Genomic DNA, 21113 nt, shown 5'->3' with positions numbered 1-21113 from the left:
CCAGCATTCATCTATGTCAGGGGTAGGCAACCTGGGGGCCCTCCAGCTGTTGCAGAACTACAAGTCCCATCATGCCTCTGGGAGTAATTCTAACTGGCAGCCTTGCAATGCCTCATGGGAAATGTAGTTCCACAACAGCTGGAGGGGCCCAGGTTGCCTTCTATGATCTATGGTTTAATTAATAAATAATAAATCAATTACTAAAACACCCAACACTCTTTTTTGTTGTGATTATTGTAGTTTTATGCCAAGTTTATTTTTATTTTTTATTTATTACCTTTGATCATTAACATCTATACTATTTTGGCAGTTCTTATATTTTCCAAAAAAACAAAAAAAAATTTAATTGGCAAATAAAAAAAAAAAATACAGAACAGAAAATGTTAATGAAATCGGACTTTTCCTTTCAATGATCCAGCAATTACATGACATTAATAGAACTGGAATCACTCAGCAGCTCTTGTGCTGGTATGATGCCGCCCTCTGGTGTTCGTTTGTGAGAATGCCTGGGTAGTTTTTTTCAAAGCACATTTACAGATTTACAGACATTTGGCTAGGAGAGAATTTGCCTTAGTACCCAAGTGAGGATAAAGTGTTCTGATAAACGCAAATGTGAAAATGAAAGAAATCTCTTCCTGTGATTAGTAGTGCCAGACTGAAGTGGATTCAGGGTATATGCAGGGGCAAAGCTTTGAACCCCCTGCAACAATCAGTTTAATAAGAAAGTACTCATTCAAAATTTCAGATACGGTTTGTACTACGTTTTGGGTTGGACATTAGGTGGGTATCATCATAGCTCCCAAATGTCCCTGTCCCTGATTTTTAGGGACTGTCCCTGATTTGGAGCAATGTCCCTCTGTCCCTCTTTCCTCCTCAGTTGTCCCTCATTTTGGTCTGATCTATATAGTTGTATATAACATGCACTACTTACCTTTCAAAACGTATTTCCCAGCGCTAAACCTTTGAGCCAAATGCAACATTTCTGCATCTCTAAATTTGAAAAGTCAATATAAAGGAATAGTAGTGGTAAAAAAAAGCCCTTGTGGGCAGGGCAGGACTTAGGGTGGTGGGGGCCCCTGGGCTTGAGTCACTTTAGGTCCCTGCCTTCTATACATTATCAGATTTATCGGCGTATAACACGTACCCGAAGTTTAGGATGGGAGTTTAAGGAAAAAAACTTTTAGGAGGGAAGTTTAAGGAAAAAAACTTACATTTAAATGCCAATCAATGCACCCTTATCAGTGTCCATCGGCAGCCTTGCCCATCCATCTGCAGCCTTGTCAGTGTAGCCTTCTCATTTGCAGCCTTGCCCCAGTGTCATTTGTAGCCTTGTCATTGCAGTCTTGAAGTTTAAAAATGGCGCATCTTGGTGGCTCTCGGGTCCTGTCGCAGACCCCGAGTGGAGCAGAGAGTATCCGAGTGTACTCGGCTTGGCTCACGTTCACGCCCAGTCCCTGTGTTATGTCCATCATAGGGCAGGACTGGGCGTGACTGTGAGCGGAGCCGAGCCGAGTACACTCGGCTATGTATCTCTGCGGGGCCCCCTATTTGGTGGGGCCCAAGGGCTTGAGCCCAGTCAAGCCCAATGGTAAGTCCTGCCCTGCTTGTGGGTTTAACAAATCTTTTTTTGGGGGTTAAGTCTCATTTAAGGGGGTGTGTCCTATGCCTACATACTTTTGCTAGTAGGTGTCCCTCATTCCCATCTCAAAAAGTTGGGAAGTATGGTATCATTGCTCCACATATGAGATGGTGCCCTGCTATTGGACCCCTTCACTGTCATAGATATTCGAGTGTAATCAGACCAGGATGTAGAGTGGATGTCCAATCTAGTCACTAGAGTTTATCTAACAACATTAAGTCTACACTCACGGGCCACTTTATTAGGTACTGGGTTGGACCCCCTTTTGCCTTAATTTTTCGTGGCATAAATACAACAAGGTGTTGGAAGCGTTCCTCAGAGATGTTGCTCCATAGTCATATGATAGCATCACACAGCTGCTGCAGATTTGTTGGCTGCACATCCATGATGTGACTCTCCTGCTCCACCACATGCCAAAGGTGCTTTATTGGGTGAGATCTGGTGAGTGTGGAGGCCATTGGAGTACAGGGACTAGGGATGAGCCGAACACCCCCCGGTTCGGTTCGCACCAGAACTTGCGAACGGCCCCCGCGTTCGTTACGAACGTTAGAACCCCATTGAAGTCTATGGGACTCAAACGTTCGAAATGGAAAGTGCTAATTTTAACGGCTAATATGCAAGATACTGTCCTAAAAAGGGTTTGGGGACCTGGTTCCTGCCCCAGGGGACATGGGTCACTGCAAAAAAAAGTTTTAAAAACGGCCGTTTTGGCAGGAGCACTGATTTTAATGACGATTAAAGTGAAAAAAAAAAAAAGTGAAATATTACTTTAAATATGGTGCATGGGGGGTGTCTGTAGTATGCCTGTGAAGTGCCACGTGTTTCCCGTGTTTAGAACAGTCCCTGCACAAAATGACATTAAACGGAAATAACACCATTTAAAGCTGCTTGCGGTTTTAATGTTATATCTGGTTCCTGCAATATGGTTGAAAATCATTGAGAAAAATGGCATGGGTAGCCCTCCCTGCCCATTACCAGCCTATTTGGGTCTTGTACGTATATTAAGGGGAACCCCGTACCCATATTAAAAAAAGGAAATGCGTGTGGCCCCCAGGCCCTATATACTCAGAACAGCAGTATACAGGCGGTGCAAACAAGACAGGGACTGTGTAGGTTTGTTGTGTTAAGTTGAATCTGTTTGTCATTTTCAACTGGTACATTTTTAAAGTGTAGCTCCAGTCAAAAAAACTATTTTTAAGCTTTTTGGAAAACATAGGGAAGGGTTATCACCCCTGTATAATTTGTTTTGTCGTCCATCTTTTTTCATCTCACTTGCTGCTGTCTCCTTGCGTTTGCAAGTAGGAGATGTTTGTAAGTTGGATGTTTGAAAGTAGGGGCCTGCCCTATATTATAGCGGTATGTACTGGGTACAGAGCACGCAGACAGCACGCACTATCTCCTAACACTACTGACTGCAAGCTCTATTATTAACCACTTGACCACTGGGCACTTAAACACCCTTAATAACCAGACCAATTTTCAGCTTTTGGTACTCTCACATTTTGAATGACAATTACTCAGTCATGCAACACTGGACCTATATGAAATGTTTGTCCTTTTTTTCACACAAATAGAGCTTTCTTTTGGTGGTATTTAATCACCTCTCAGTTTTTTTATTTTTTGTGCTATAAAAGAAAAAAGACCGGAAATTCTGCGAAAAAATGAATTTTTCTTTGTTTCTTATATAAAATTTAGCAGATTAGTTATTTTTTCTTCATAAATTTTTTTTTACTGGTTACATGTTTTGAGTTGCAGAGGAGGTCTAGGACTAGAATTATTGCTCTCGCTCTAACATTCTCGGCAATACCTCACATGTGTGGTTTGAACACCGTTTTCATATGTGGGCGGGGCTTACGCATGCGTTCGCTTCTGCATGCGAGCACATGGGGACATGGGCGCTTTAATTTTAATTTTTTTTTTATTGTTCATTTTACTTTATTTATTTTAGTTTGACATTTTTTTCCCCAAAAATATATTTTTGATCACTTTTATTCCTATTACAAGGAATGTAAACATCCCTTGTAATAGGAATATGGGGTGACAGGTCCTCTTTACAGTGAAATCTGGGGGGTCAATATGACCCCACATCTCACCTCTAGGCTGGGAAGCCTGAAATAAAAAATTAAAAAAAGATTCTGGCTTTAATCGTACTGGCGAGTTGGTAGAAGCACCGGAGGGCGGTGAGGGGTGGGGGGCGTCTATGGCTGGGTATTTCAGGGTATCACCGAGTATGGCTGGGTATCTCTGAGTATGGCTGGGTATGGCAATTTATGGCAGGGTATTGCAGAGTATTGGCTGGGTATTGGCGGGGTACTACAGAGTAATAGCAGGGTACTGCAGAGTATTGGGGAGTACTACAGAGTAATGGCAGGGTACTGCAGAGTAAAGGCAGGGTACTGCAGAGTAATGGGGGGTACTGCAGAGTAATGGCAGGGTACTGCAGAGTATGCACTGGTATTGCAGAGTATTGGCGGGGTATTGGCGGGGTACTACAGAGTAATAGCAGGGTACTGCAGAGTATTGGGGAGTACTACAGAGTAATGGCAGGGTACTGCAGAGTAAAGGCAGGGTACTGCAGAGTAATGGCAGGGTACTGCAGAGTAATGGCAGGGTACTGCACTGCAGAGTAATGGCGGGGTACTGCAGAGTAATGGCGGGTACTGCAGAGTATTGGGGGGTACTGCAGAGTAATGGCAGGGTACTGCAGAGTAATGGGGGTTACTGCAGAGTAATGGGGGGTACTGCAGAGTAAAGGCAGGGTACTGCAGAGTAATGGGGGGTACTGCAGAGTAATGGCAGGGTACTGCACTGCAGAGTAATGGCGGAGTACTGCAGAGTAATGGCGGGTACTGCAGAGTATTGGGGGGTACTGCAGAGTAATGGGGGGTACTGCAGAGTATTGGGGGGTACTGCAGAGTAATGGCAGGGTACTGCAGAGTAATGGCAGGGTACTGCACTGCAGAGTAATGGCGGGGTACTGCAGAGTAATGGGGGGTACTGCAGAGTAATGGCAGGGTACTGCAGAGTATGCACTGGTATTGCAGAGTATTGGCAGGGAATTGAGGGGTTAAATTCGGTGAGCAGCGATGTGGGCACTGCAGATGCAGCCCACATCGCTGCTGACACCGATCTCTTTCCCCTCCGCTGTACCGATCGGTACAGAGAGGGGAGGGAGGAACCGGCGTCATAACATGACGCCGGTTTGTTTACAAGTGATCACTCCGTCATTTGACGGAGCGATCACGTGGTAAACGGCCGCGGCGAGCGGCCGTTTACCGCGATCCGTGAGGTCGCGGATGCTCTCGAGTGCGCGCCCCAGGGGGCGCGCAAGAGCAGAATTCTGGGAGGCCGTTAATTAACGGCCTCTCAGAGTTAAACAACCGCCCTGAAGCCGTTTTTCGGCAATGGGCGGTTGTTAAGTGGTTAAAGATAGATCACTAGCTAGCTATATAGGTGAGGTGAATATAGTGTAGTGGTGTATACTGCGGTCAGGGCACAGACAATAACCACTACACAAGAGCAAGATAGGAAATCAGCCAAAAACGATTGGTGTGTAACTGTGTTGAAGGTACACAGAACACCCACTGCTTCAGATTCCAACACACTACACGAGGCCGCCTCAAAGGCGGCCTTATATAGTGTGGGGCGTGCACTACACAGCCTGAGCTATGATTGGCCACAGGCAGGATGCCTGTGGCCAATCATGGCTCTCCTCGCTGCTGGCGCTGCGATTGGCCAAGCATGCGGGGTCACAGTGCATGCTTGGCCAATCATGAGCCAGCAATGCACTGCGCCATCGCAGTGCATTGTGGTCCGCGTGCGCCATACGAATTTTGACGCGAACGGACCAAGAGTTTGGATTTCGCCGAACGCCCGAACAGCCAATGTTCGAGTCGAACGTACGTTCGACTCGAACACGAAGCTCATCCCTAACAGGGACCTCATTGTCCAGTGGTGAGATGATTGGAGGTTTGTGACATGGTGCATTATCCTGCCGGGAGGAGCCATCAGAAGATGGGGACACTGTAGTCATAAAGGGATGGACATGGTCAGCAACAATACTCAGGTAGGCCGTGGGGGTTTATATGATGTTCATTTGGTACTAAGGGGCCCAATGTGTGCCAAGAAAATACCCCCCCCCCACACCATTACAGCACTACCACCAGGCTGAACCGGTGATACAAGGCAGGATGGATCCATGCTTTCATGTTCTTTACACCAAACTCTGATCCTACCATGTGAATGTCGCAGCTGAAATCGAGACTCAGGCAACATATTTCCAATCTTCTATTGTCAAATTTTGGTGATCATGTCTGAATTTCAGCCTCAATTTCCTGTTCTTAGCTGATAGGAGTGGCACCCGGTGTGTTTTCTGCTGCTGTAGCCCATCTGCCTCAAGGTTGGATGTGTTGTATGTTCAAAGTTGGTATTCTGCAAACCTTGGATGTAACGAGTGGTTATTTGAGTTACTGTTGCCTTTCTATCATCTGGAACCAGTCTGCCCATTCTCCTCTGACCTCTGACCCCATCAAGGCATTTTCCTCCACACAACTGCCACTTACTGGATATTTTATCTTTTTCCCACCATTCTCTGTAAACCTGAGAGATGGTTGTGTGTGAAAATCCCCAGTAGATCAGCAGTTTTTGAAATACTCAGACCAGCCCGTCTGGCACCAACAACCATGCCACGTTCAAAGTCACTTCTTCCTCATTCTGATGCTCAGTTTGAACTGCCAACTGTCACCTTGATCCTTGTATTCTTGAATATATTTGTTGGGAGTGAGAACAAATTGTGAAATCATTTTCTGTAGAATGTTGGCACCTCCAGACAGGTTGGAAGGGGACAGGAATGGCTGCAACATGACTCTATAGGGGATCCCTTGTTTCCCAATATAAATACCCAGAGACTTATGTAGCACTGACCCCCGAAGGAGCTGCTGGTTTAATTGGGCTTACCGTTACCTTCTACTGCCAGAAGGGACAGTGCCCCCTGTAGCCAGGCTAAACATCCCATAGTACAGTCTGACTGATGCTGAGGTCCAAATTTAAACAATTTTACCCAAACCAAACTGCAGTTCAGGTGTAACCTTAACTTGAGAAAAACATAGCGTGTGCTCTTCAGGAGCCAGGGCTACACTTATTAGGTATTACATTAAAGTTTCCACACATTGACACAAAGCCTTGACACACCTTGGGGACTTTTCATAAGTAAGGGAGCTGAGATATATTAGGAAGGTAGACATTAACCAGTATGTGTACTTAACGTTGTTGATTTTGCATATTAGGATAAGGAATCTGCCCGTCATCTATAGTAGAGAAAATGTGGCACCGCATTCAAAACACCCCTCTTCTTTGCATATGCATTAGACATGAATATGTGAGGAATGCCTATGGGAAAACTAAGGGAGGTTTTGGCAATGAAAGTAAGTCTCTTGTAGGCAGGGCTGGTACAAGCAGTGGGCAGGAAGGGGCTACCCTGGGCAATGTGGTATCATGTGAGGTGGTGGTACCACAAGGCGATTGGGGGGAGGGGATTTGTGTTGGAAAGGGGTATTTGGGGAGCAGCAGGGAGAAGGTATTGTTTTAGGAGGGGAATTTGGGGAAGTTTTTAGAGTGGTGATATAGGGGGGTTTGTGTTGGGAGGGGGGATTTGAAGGGGAAGAAGATTTGTGCATGGGGGGGGGTAGAATCTTCTCCACTGGGGAACACTAGGAATGTTTCTCACTAGGAATCATTGGGGGAAACTAGGCATCTTCTCCACTAGGAAATGTATCCACTAGGAAGCACTGGAGAACACTAGGAATCTTCTCCACTAGGAGGCATTGAGTGAAATAGGAAACTTTTCCACTAGGCCCTTGTACACACGGTCGGAGATTCCGACGGAATGTGTCTTATCGTCGGACCATTTTGTCAGATATTCCGACTGTGTGTGGTCTGCATTGGACTGTTTCCGTCGGAATATCCGACGGACCAAGTTTTCCAACTTGCCGGTAAAATTTTCTGACAACATTTTTCTGACAAAATGCTCCGATCGGACATACTCCGATCATGTGTAGCCTACTCCGACGGACAAAGTGCCACGCATGCTCAGATAAAATTCCTAGACCAAAGCTATTGGCTACTAGCCTGAACATAGTCCCGTCGTAACTAAATAACATCATCACGTTATATACAATCGGATTTTCCGACAACTTAATCTGGCCGTGTGTATGCAACACCACTTCTGGACCTCTTCCGGAATTAATCCGTCGGAATTACTCCGATGGATTTGGTTGTTGAAATCTCCGACCGTGTGTACAAGGGCTAGGAATCTTCTCCTCTAGGAAACACTGGGGAACACTAGGGATCTTCTCCATCAGTAAGCACTGTAGAACACTAAGGATCTTCTCCATTGGGGACTGGGAATCTTCTCTACTAGAAAGCACAAGGCATTGGGGGAAACTAGGAATCTTCTCCACTAAAAATTGTCTCCACTAGGAAACACTGGGGAACACTAAGGATCTTGTCCACTAGGAAGCAACGGGGGCACTAAGAATCTTCTCCACTGGGGAAGACTAGAAATCTCCTCCACTAATGCCGTGTACACACGTAGCAGACTATCCGGCGGACTGCCTGTCGGACTTTCCCAACGAGCTACTTGCCCACACACGGTACTTTTGCAGCGGACTAATACGGCGTACTAAGTCCGCCAGACTATCCGCCGTACTTTTGAAATGAACGGACTTGCTCACACACACGGAGGTAAGTCTGCTCATTTTGAGCGCGTCTCCAGGTAGCCGGGCCAGCAAAGGAGGCGTCGCTGGCCCCGTCACCTGGTATGGACTTAAAGGGGAATCCCTACGCCGAAAAATCGGCATGGGGTCCCCCCCCCCTAGGTCCATATCAGACCCTTATCCGAGCACGCTACCCGGCTGGCCAGGAAAGGGGGTGGGGACGAGCGAGCGCTCCCCCCCTCCTGAGCCATACCAGGCCGCGTGCCCTCAACATGGGGGGGTGCCTTGGGGTCCTCTGGGACTGTGACATAATGGGTGGGGACATTATTCAGTGATGTCCCTATATAAGTCGCCGCATGCCGTGTCCCTGTCATTGTGACCGGATACAGCGATGAGGCAACATCTCCAGAAGAGAAGAACAGAAGAGAAGAACAGAAGGCCAGAAGACAGCGGCGACAGAAGACCGGTTGTAAAAGAGCTAGAAGAAGGCGCGGTGGCCCGGCAAGAAGAACCGAAGAGGGGGACAAGACCCCCGAAGAGGGGGACAAGACCCCTGAAGTCGGAAGAAGAGGGCAGCGAAGAAGAAAGCCAGGCTCCTCCGCTAGTAAAAGAGCTAGCAGAAGATAGCGGAGGAGTCCGGCGAGAAGACCCCCGAAGACGGAAGACGTCCCCTGGAGCTGTGCAATAAACTATTTTAACCCTTGTGTGTTGTGTTTTTTTTTAACTTTTTTTTACAGGTGAATGGGTAGGGGTACATTGTACCCCATACTCATTCACATAGGGTGGGGGGGCCGGGATCCGGGGCCCCCTTATTAAAGGGGGCTTGCGGATTCCGATAAGCCCCCCGCGCGCAGACCCCGACAACCAACGGCCAGGGTTGCGGGAAGAGGCCCTTGTGCTCATCAACATGGGGACAATGTGCTTTGGGGTCGCGTGCCCCCCCTTCCCCAGGGCACCCCCCATGTTGAGGGCACGCGGCCTGGTACGGCTCAGGAGGGGGGGCACTCGCTCGTCCCCACCCCCTCTCCTGGACGGCTGGGTAGCATGCTCGGATAAGGGTCTGACATGGACCTGGGGGGGACCCCACGCCGATTTTTCAGCGTAGGGATTCCCCTTTAAGTCCATACCAGGTGACGGGGCCAGCGATGCCTCCTTCATTGGCCCCGGCTACCTGGAGACGCGCTCAAAATGAGCGGACTTTTCTCCGGGTGGGAAAAGTCTGCTCATTTCAAAAGTACGGCGGACTGGCACACACGCGACCGTACTGTCCGCCGAAATACGAGTCCGGCGGACATATTGGAGTGCAAAAATACTTTCTTAGTCCGCCGGACTTTTGGGTAAAAAAAAAACTTGAGTTCACTGGACTTTTCCACTGGATTGTTTGATCATGTGTACGAGGCATAAGAAGAACTTGGAAAAAACTAATAATCATCTTCACAATGAAACACATAGGAACACTAGGAATCTCCTTGACAAGGAAGCACTGTTTGACACTATAAATATTCTCCACTAGGGAATACTGGGAATCTTCTCCACTAGAAAGCACTGGGGAACACTAAGAATCTTATCTACTAGGAAGCATTGGGGGAAACAAGGAGACTTCTCCACTACAAAACGGTAGTCCTCTCCACTAGGAAGAACTAAGAATTTTCTTCTCTATGAAATACTAGGAATCTTCTCTACTGGAAAGCACTTGAAACACTAGGAATCTTCTGAACAGGGGAATACTAAGAATTATCCCTATTAGGAAACACTGAGGAACATTAGGAATCTTCTTCCACTGGAAAACATTGGGGAAATATAGGAATCTTCTTCTCTAGTAAACACTAGGAATATTATCACAAATTTGAGATCACTGGAAAACTCCGGGGAGCACAGTACCAGAAGCAGTAGCTGTTGCTCAGGCAATGACCTGTTGCCAAGCTTAAATAGAAAGGGAAATGGTTTCCAGGCCTCAGGTCGTATCGCTGGTAGATCCTGAGATTTGTTACTTGAACCTAACTAGATACCTTGTTCTCAGACATTATACGATTATCACTGCTTTGAAGTTCTGCTGTTTTTGTCCATACAGCTCTATTGTCTTACCTTGTGAAGACCATGTTATATGCCTTACGCCTTCAAAAACTTGTTACTCTTCATATGGTTTTTGATTGTCATTTTATATTGCTTACTTACTAAAAAACTTTAAAACATCAATAAACAAATTTGAGGAAAAAAAAAAGAAAAGGAAATGGCATGGCTGAGTTTGAAGTGGCAATTGAATGGATACCAGGTAGTCAACCACTTTTAAACATGTCTTTTGCAATAACAGATACCAGCAGAACTTTGCCAGCTAAACCCATGAAACTACATTACCAGCATGCCTGTTAGTATTTGGGAAAAGAGGTGACAGATCATCAGAAAAGTTTCAGATCTGTATCAAGATACAGATTGTTCTGTCCACCAGATGTCTATGCTGATTATCTGTACCTTGTTAAATTTACATGTAAAGTGTGTAATTTACATAAGACGATCATAAGTGGTTTGCAGGCTCCATCTAGCATTCCTTTTTGGTATTGCTGAAGTTATTTTGTTTATTTGACTCACTGTATCTGTAGTTAAGGAAGTTGTTAGTATGCAGGGAATTCTGGGTAGAATCTTCACAGGAAGTGAAGCAGCCACCATTCTTTGAGAAGATACTCAGCAAGCAACACATGTATTTCTTTATCCATCACCATCACCCCTTAGAGAACTTAACAAGTACGTTTTTACTATCACTTCTTGTATTGTATATTGTTGTTTGTGCAATGTATGCTGTATTGTATGCAATATTGTACTTATTGAGGACTATTTCTGTTATTTTGTAGTTTCACCTGGCTTGTTCTAATAAAACTGAGATCAAAGAAATATGGAATCTGAAGTTATTGGGACAAGGAGGTTTAGCTATATGTCCTTGAGACAGAACACAGATAAGGAATATCATTGTTTGTGCAATGTATGCTGTATTGTATGCAATAATGTACTTATTCAGGTTTATTTCTGTTATTTTGTAGTTTCACCTGGCTTGTTCTAATAAAACTGAGATCAAAGAAATATGGTATCTGAAGTTATTGGGACAAGGAGGTTTAGCTATATGTCCTTGAGACAGAACACAGATAAGGAATCCATTTTGAAATACTCTGAAAATGACCATGAGTCTCCAACAGATAAAACAGTGGCAAGAAAAAATGTGAGGAGCATTCTGCTTGTCTCAATTTTGGTCAGCCATGGAAGAAGGTGCCTAATGACTGACCAAGAGAACAGTTAGGGCATCATGAAAAAATGATTCCCACTTCTCACCTGATACAGAATTCAGCACTTTCCAATTCTGTGTGACATCACCCATTTAGTATATATGGGTTCCATACGGTCCAACTATGTCTCCCCCTTAAGTTGACTTTGTCTCAAAGTGCAAAAAACAAAATCCCCTGCACAGAAGACATTTAATACTTCACCCAGACTGCTGATTTCTGCTGTAGGCAAGAGAACTTGGAGGTACGGACAGAATAAGGGTAAGGCATGGGCAGATCTATGAATGCTCCCTACTAGCAGGGAGTGCCCAAAGCTATCAGTGTGGACATGATTGAATCATCACCATCTGTAGAAGGCCAAACTGGGGCGAACACATGACCTCAGCATAGGAAAGTATCTGCAGTGCATAGTCTCCATAACAAGAAATAACAGATGAATACTGGATCTAATTTACAGTACAGCATACTTTGCTGATAATTATTTTATACATATCAGTTCATCAACCATATTTTGTGTGTGTGCCTGGAGTTTAGTTGGAGATCAGGATTTAAGATTTAGTTAACTGCAGGTTGGCCCCAGGTCAGTGACTTAAAATAGCAGACAACCAGGCAACCGGCATTTCCAGAGGAGGTCAGCCCCTAATAATTGTCCTTTACTGGCGATTGGCGAGACGGGAACCACAGTACAGAACAGAAATGTATCAGGAGTACAAATAAAATGGACAAGAATAAGACAAATAATGATAAAGGTATTTTTTTTTAATTTTGGATTTTTTACAAAATAAAGACATAATTTACCAAAACATATTCAGATGCCTATATATATGTGTGCTTACAGTAAAGGTGCAGTTGAGTCCTGGTGTTTTGAAACAAAACTGTGTACAAAGTCTCATTTTGTTTAGAACATAACCACAGCCTGAGTAGAAAAGCCTGTCCCTTGCTAGGATACTGCAGAGTGAGGCCTTTGCTTTCTGTTGGGAAGCAGTGATTTCTCTGCAGAGGTCTGCAATGGTCCCTGCAGAGTCAGACGTGCAACTCTGCAATCAGCAGGGGCAATGTTCCTTGCACACTTTCCACACCTTTTGTTTTAATACACCAGTTGGACTTCAATTTAAACGTAACATCTCAAAGGAAGGCACACCTTACTTTTTTTGATGCATGAACATTAGATAAACCTTTGGGCCTGAAAGAAGAAATTACAATCCATGAGCCTCCTGCTTTTGTGAAACAAGCAGCCATTACACTTGATGCATATCTACTCTGCATGTCAATTTCAGGCAGTGATAACAATAAAACAAGTTTAACAAGGTAAGCCACCGTATTATGTACCCCATCCTGATATCTTGCAAAAAAGAAAGACAGACTGCACTGGTACTAGGGATAATACACTTATAAAATACACAAGGGCCATGGTCCCGAGCAATGTGGTTACATCTCTTCTATTCAACAATTCATACAATTAAATAATTTCCATATTAATATATGACTCCCCAGTTGGAAATTCTAGAAGGTCAACGCGTTTCACAAGAAAGCTTCCTCAGGATATTTTAATGGAATCGGCAGAGAGTAACCTTTCTAAGAAAATGTATATTATATGTTTCCAATATATCCATATATCCTATTTTTATTTATAGCTTTTGGTGAATATACACTATATTACTAAAAGTATTGGAACATCTGCCTTTACACGCACATGAACTTTAATGGCTTCCCGGTCTTAGCCTGTTGGGTTCAATATTGAGTTGGCCAACCCTTTGCAGCTATAACAGCTTCAACTCTTCAGGGAAGGCCGTCCACAAGGTTTAGGAGTGTGTCTAGTGGAAAATTTGACCATTCTTTCATGTTTGACTTCAATCCGATAAAAAACCTTTGGGATGAATTAGAGCGGAGACTGCAAGCCAGGCCTTCTTGTCCAATATTGTCCAATATCAGTGCCTGACCTCACAAATGTGCTTCTGGAAGAATGGTCAAAAATTCCTATAGACACACTCCTAAACCTTGTGGACGGCCTTACCAGAAGAGTTGAACTGTTATAGCTGCAAAGGGGGGCCAACACAATATTGAACCCTACGGACTAAGACCGGGATGCCATAAATGTTCATGTGCGTGTAAAGGCAGGTGTCCCAATACTTTTGGTAATATAGTGCATATCCTGCATTCTCTGATGATACCCTTCTGCCCATAAGCAAAAGTGGCTGTTTGTATTTACAGCCCTTTATTCATCCATTAGTGCTGTTTGGATATTATTTTTCTGCCCTGTATGTCTATGTAACAAGTTGCATTACTGCCTATTGCTACATAGTTCCACGATGATGAATATTGTGGTGCACTGATACATTCATTGATGTGAGGTGACTGCTGGCCGCCCAATGGTCACTACCTCTGTTATCTGCTTTGAAAGTGGTTGTAAACCCTCCCCCACAACTTTGTCCCATGTAAATCAGCATAAAAAACCCTAATGAACACTGCTTGTAGATATCTCTTTACTTGCTTAGTATTGTTGTAATCCTTGTTGTTCTGTAGAATGAAGTCACTGAGCATGCCCAGATCTCCCCTGATTTAAGGCACACTTTCTATGTGCTTATCTATCTGTTATCAGGACTTCCTACAGCACAACACTGAACTCTGCTAATCACTCAGAGCTTCCTCCTACACACCATGTGACCATGTGACCATGTGACCTCACATACAGTCTAAACTTGGCCATTACTGCAGTCTTATCAGCTGAAGCTAATAACTTTGACAAAGGCAAACATTAGACATCGGCACAAGTAAATACTATGAAATAAACAAGTAAGCTATGAACAGGGAAGCAGGGTTGCCATAGAAACGTTGGATTGAGAAGGAGGCTTGGTTAACAGTACAGGAAGTGCTCAATGTAAGGGCGGAAATACACTCTACTGTGGACTCAGAAAACAATACTTAAGATGGCGCTGCCTAACCCCTGGAAACAAGTTTTTTTAAAGTTTCTTTAAACAGTAAGTAATATGCGATTTGGGCTGGATTACAGTGGCTATAGCCTGATAATTACTTATTATAATGGACTAAATGAAAAGAAGCATCAGAGTGGGAGAGTTTACTTCCTCTTGAAGGTTTATACAAACCCTTATTAGACTTTAAGCGCTTATAAGCAGGGTCCTTCTAACCCTCTTGTATTTTATTGTGAAGTAACTGTACAGTCTCCCTTTTTATATTGTAAAGTGCTGCTGTAAAATAATAATAATCATATCATATACTTTTATGATACTATGTTAAATATGGCTATATTGGAAATATCTAACATATATTTTCTTAGATAGGTTACTCTCTCCCTATTCCACGAAAATGTCCTGAGGAAGCATTCTTTTGATACTCATTGAATTTTGGAATAACATTGAACAATAAAAAAATGGAAATAAATATATAGTATATATTTAAATATTAAAAAAATATATTAACATAAATAATGGAAAAGCTTGATAAAATAGTAAAAAACAAAACAAAACAAAAAACAACAACTTTAAGGGCCTTTGCCTTCCATAAAGATCAGTTTGTGATTTTGTGCTTTGTTTGTACAGTATACATTCATACAAGTCATTGTAAATCCATGGTCAACCCATTAGACAAAAGCCATAGAAAATGCCTAGCAAAACATACCTCGTGCCCCAAGTGCACTTGTATGCATTGTTGTATTACCTGCACTAAACAACAACGTACCATACAGAAATAACAGGATGGTTATGCTACGTATTGTTTAAAAAAAACATTAAAAAACGAAATATATAAAACAGTCTACCTACTTTCTTAACGTATAACTAACGGGAAACCTTTTTTTTTCCCGTTTTGGATAGAGTGGAGAGAGATTGGAAGGTTTTTCAGTTTTTATTGCTGTCTGTGTCCCCGTTAGAGAGATCCACCCTCTTTATTAGCTCTATTTACTACTGAAATAGAAAGTAAAAGAAAATCTCCCCAGAAACGTAATAGAGGGGAAATCTTTAAATGGGGACACTAGTTCTGGTGACCTGGGGGTCCCCAATGGATTTTCTTTAATTTGCAGGGATTTCCTCTGCCTTCCTGTTTGGCTATGGGACAGGAATGAGGGAAAATCTCCACAATGGGACATAGATGGCAAAAAAAAAAGAAAAAAAAGAAAAATCTGACAAGGGATCCAAAATGAACAAAAAAGATTTTGCCTATAGTTCTGCTTTAATCCTTCATGACGTACCTGAAGATATAAAAACAAAACTCATTGGAATGCCATTGGACATTTTTTCTATCTTTATCAAAGTGAATGGTTTTCAAAATTTCCAGAAAATTCGTAAATTAATGCTTTACCACAACAGGAAGTTGAAATACTGGATCTATTTTACAGGAGCCTATGACATTTTTTGTCAATGCACTTTTCTATCATTAGGGAGGTTGTTTTCTCTGGTTCTGACATATTGGAGCATCTTTAAAGTATTTTACTTGAAATATGTGAATAAAAGCAACATTGCGTGAAAGCATTTTAGTTGCATTCCTTGGTGACTTCAAAAGTCTATTGACAAAAAAAAAAACTTTTCTTAGCCCTTGTACACACGGTCGGGCATTCCGACAACCAAATCCGTCAGATTTTGTCCGAAACTGTTGCATAGACACGGTCGGACAAAGTTGTCGGAAAATCCGATCGTTCAGAACGTGATGACGTTATTTCCTTACGATGGGACTATGTTCAGGCTAGTAGCCAATAGCTTTGGTCTAGGAATTTGATCTGAGCATGCGTGGCACTTTGTCCAATCGGAATTCTCTACACATGATCGGACAAGGTCTGATCGGATCATGTTGTCGGAAAGTTTTATAGCCAAGCTGGAAAACTTGGTCCGTCGGATATTCCGACAGAAACAGTCCGATGGAGCCCACACACAGTTGGATTATCCGACAACCAGGTCTGATCGGACATTTTCAGTCAGAATGTCCGACCGTGTGTACAAGGGCTAAGAGTTCTAGGGATCTGATACCTTGTTATACCCTTACATCCCCACCCTCAATGTGGTACCCCTGTTATACCTATAGACTACCCCAATGAATACCATTTTCCAGGAGAACCTCAAACAATTATTATAATTTTTTTTAAAAAGTGTTAGATAAAGTGGGAATCATTTTGGTTGTCCAAATGTTTTTACTACTTCTTATGGCTGAGGGACATTTTTGGTTCTGTATGAATTTTTTTATGGTGCCAAAGCTCAATTTTGTTTTGACGTAGTGTTTTGATCACATTATAAATTTGCTACAAACTATTTTTTAGATAATATGAGCACTAGCCAACACAATAGTACAATTTTTGACATGATTTTGGCTAGGTGCAAGTTAATGCTTAGGGATAGGGTTATTTTGGTTAAGGCAGAAGTAAATCTTATAAGCAAAAAATATGGCAGTAGGTAAGGTCTTTTGGTAGAAAAGAATTTGAAAGTCTCTTCTGCCAAAAAACATTGTTTATTACCTGCTAGAATTTTTTTTTTAAATCTGTACAATGACGGCAGAGCATGTGCAGTACAGTATACAGTGGCGTATCTTAGAGATTCCACCAATAGAGCTGGATATCGAGATTATCTAACTCCAATGTGTTACATGATCAGTGCCTCCCCAAAAGGTGAATGGCACCGGTGAGGATGGAGTAGATGACGGGAGCCCGCCGGACCTCACATCTATGAGCAAGAGCTAGGTGTGTGTGTCATATTGTGCAAGGAATTTTGGCACCACAGCTTACTATCAGCTTTAAAATTAAGAGTTTAAGGTAAATTTCTAATTAAAGATTAGGCTTAGGGGCTAAATTTACATTTAGGAGTAAGTTTGAAGCTTAGAAGATCTAATCAACCTAGTATTAGATTTTTGGGAAGGACAAAGTTGGCTTTATGGGCAATGCTTGTCACCCCAACTACGGTTTACATTAACTTTAAAATTAAGAGTTTAAAGGTAGGTTCAAATTAAAGGTTAAGGTTGGGGAGTAATTTACATTTAGGAGTAGCTTTAAAGCAGAGAAGGTCTAGCTAACCTAGCGTTAGATTTTTGTGAAGGACAAATTATTTTTTCGAGTGTAAGAAATTATGTGGCACAAAATCTGCTCTTATACCCAGAGTTCCTGGTTTTCCCTCCCTGGGCTGCATTCCCCACATCCACTAGGGGCCAGTGACACAAAATGCTAATGCCACTATAATCCTGCTACTGTCACTGCTGACCTGGTGAAATATATGGAAATTGTATCCCAGAGAGAAAAAACCTAGACACTCAGTGCATGCATTGCTGTAATTGCCAAACTGGTATCTTGAAGACTTTCCAACCTCATAGCAGTGAGGAGCTTGTTGGAAATCATCCATTGTCTCACTTCATCCAAAAACTAAAAAAACACAATCATTTGGAGTTCCACCCTTAAAATTTCAAATAAAGACTAAATTCATTTGGCAGAAGGCTGTATGTAAGGAACATACTGTCTAGACTCATACAATTACAAATGCCCTTTTATACAGGTTCAACCTTTTTTCGGTCATCTGCTTATTGCATGTTATTAACCGTCAAACACATATATTGGTGGCAGCTTGTTACAATTTTAGCTGGCATGTCTTCCATTGGTTGGTATATTCCATTAATTATGAGCCTGTAGTAAAAAGATGATGACTGCAATTAATCTAAGCTGTAGAGAGTTCTTTGAGTCCCTTCCGCATCACTCATCCCAACGCCAATACAACAATGCCTTGTGTTAACTACAGTCCTGACAGTGATTTTAAGTTTCCAACAAGTTCTAAATATCGGACAGCGGCTTGAAGACTATTTTCCTTTTTTTTTAAGGGCGCATCTTTTCCATCTCTGCGACATCTGCTTCTTCAGTTGTTTTTGGACGGCAGCCTAAAAATAGAGAGAGGAGACATCGGTAACATGGCTGTACCCAGTAGGAATGTAGATTACAATACGCCCTTGTACACACGGTCGGACATTTCGACAACCAAATCCGTCGGATTTTGTCCGAAACTGTTGCATACACACGGTCGGACAAAGTTGACGAAAAATCTGATCTTTCAGAATGTGATGACGTAATTTCGTTACGATGGGACTACGTTCAGGCTAGTAGCCAATAGCTTTGATGTAGGAATTTGATCCGAGCATGCGTGGCACTTAGTCCGATCAAAATTCTCTACACATGATCGGAGTATGTCCGATCGGACCAGTTGGTCCGAAAATATTTCCAACATGTTGTAAAATTTGGTCCGATGGAAATTCCGACGGAAACAGTCAGATGCATACCACACACAGTCGGATTATCCGACAACACGGTCCAATAGGACTCACTCCGACGGATTCTCCGGCCGTGTGTACAAGGGCTACTGGTGATGAATACAAATGACTGGAGAGACTGGCCCCGGAAAAAGATTGAATTGCCTTTGATGAGATTAGGAAAAAAAAAAGATAAATTATTTGCTGCTTCAATTTTTTTTTTCTAGATCTACAACATTTGAAATGAATTAGAATAAAAATGAAGATGGAGAATTTTGGCCTTGCATATGCAAGAAAGATTCTGTGATTAGTTGGATGTTGGCACCAAAGCACAAGTCCCTGCATCTCTCCTGTCCTTTTGCTAGAACACTATCCGACCTGCTGAGTCCAAACCCTTCTCTATATTGTGCGCATTCCATGGCATTCCCAGCTATTGACCTTTATATGCCAAGGAAGGAATGTCCACTAGACAAGTGCAATTAGTTTCGGTCCGAATACAAATTCTCTGCATGAAATAGTAACAAATAGTAACGAATTTCATTGAAATGTGGTAAAATTAGTTTTGTTTATTCATTTTCTAATGAATTCCAACTTTTCAGAACAATTAGAATTCGGATCGGTCGAAAAACGATTGACCGATTCGAATTCTGTGTGAAGAGATAGCTGGTTGTTTAGCAGCTGGGCCAGGAAGCTGGCTACCCACGTCCTTAACAAACACGAGTCATCAATATAAAGAATGCCAGCAATTGCCCAGCAATACATTTTTTTTAAAAAAAATGGAGTAGCCCCCCCCCCCCAGTCCATACCAGTTTCTTCGGTCCCCCCTCCAGTCCATACCAGGCCGCATGGCAAAAAAAGAGACTGCTTGACCTGGAGCCTTGGTAACCCCTGCAGCTAACGAGATAGCAGCAGCGCCCCACACCGCCGGCTATCTGGACCAGGACCACACAGCGAGGCCCCCTTCGTGACTAGCCTGTTTTAACCCTCACCATGTGATTTCATTTTAATTAAAAAAAATGTTAACTTTAATAAATTTATGTTTGTTTTAATATACTGTGCTCAGATGAGTGCCACCGTCTTACGGAACTCTGTACACCTCTACCAGAGCTTCTGCCCAGAGCAGGGCCTTGGCTGTGCTGACTACATCTGCAGAGATGTGGGGTGCCTGGTTCCCATGTCCAAACCCCCTAAGGCTCCTTTACACTTGGCTTATATATTGTATGGGCCCAGGCTCACCCATGACAGCACTAGAGGAGAGAATTCTCTAAATGGGGAGTTATCACTTGCTTGTAAATTTTCCTTTTACCATACTGTTTTAGGACAGAGCCACCTAGTGGCACCATGGTTTGCTGGAGTTCCAAGGCCTTAGAAATGGCTTTGTAACCCTTTCCAGACTGATACATGTCAATTAATTTGTTTTTCATCCGTTCTTGAATTTGTTTAGATCTTGGCATAATGTGTTGTTTTCTGAGATCTTTTAGCATGCTTCACTTTGTCAGAAAGCTTCTATTTAAGTGTCTTAATTCAACAGGTCTGGCAGTAATCAGGCCTGGGTGTGGCAAGTGAAATGTAACTTTCCAAAAAATGTTAAAATACTTTTTCACATATGAAAATCCCTCATTTAGTAAAAAAAAACACAAATTCAGCACAAAGGGACATCATTAATTACCATTACTCTTCCAACCCCCCTGTACCCCTGCCACCATAATCTTCTGGTGAGGTGGGGCTAACAGAGTCCAAGGACCTGTCATATGAACTCATCAACAATGCTGACTATGCCCGCCATTTCCGCCCATGCCTTCCAAACACAGAAGCTGTACATATATATACACACACACACACACACTCATGCCGCGTATGCACGACCGGACTTTCCAACGGAGTTCTGAAGGACTCTCCGAACGAACGGACTTGGCCACACATGAACAGACTAAGTCCGGTCGAAAGTCCATTCGAACGTGGTGACGTAAACGGGACAAAAAAAATAGCCAGTAGCCCATAGCTGCCCTTGCGTCGTATTTGGTCCGTCGGACCAGCACACAGACGAACGGTTTTCCCGATTTGAGTCCCTCAGGATTGAGTCCATCGGATAGATTTGAAACATGTTCTATTTCTAGGTCCGTTGGAATTTTCCATTGGAATTTTTTACAGAAAAACAAACGGATTAGCCCACACACGATCTGAGTTTTTTGTCCCGTTTACGTCACCATGTTCGAACGAACGGACTTTCGAATGGACTTAGTCCGTTCATGTGTGGCCAAGTCAGTT

The 21113-nt window shown here is 43.0% G+C and overlaps 1 protein-coding gene across 1 annotated transcript in view; it reads right to left on the bottom strand.

The window, feature by feature from the left end:
- Positions 1-13371: 13371 nt before the first annotated feature.
- LOC143975614 (uncharacterized) overlaps positions 13372-21113 on the bottom strand; it is a 96741-nt gene continuing 88999 nt past the window's right edge. Inside the window, exon 10 of the mRNA XM_077478092.1 lies at positions 13372-18479. Coding sequence (XP_077334218.1) covers positions 18418-18479 — 62 coding nt within the window. The 3' untranslated portion in view covers positions 13372-18417. The remainder of the gene's footprint in view (positions 18480-21113) is intronic.

This window comes from Lithobates pipiens, unplaced genomic scaffold, assembly GCF_037356315.1.
Source record: "Lithobates pipiens isolate NorthernLeopardFrog02 unplaced genomic scaffold, aLitPip1_a1.2 Scaffold_13, whole genome shotgun sequence".
Taxonomy (NCBI): Eukaryota; Metazoa; Chordata; class Amphibia; order Anura; family Ranidae; genus Lithobates; species Lithobates pipiens.
Note: the sequence above shows the minus strand (reverse complement) of the source record. Positions and strands in the feature narration are given on the sequence as shown.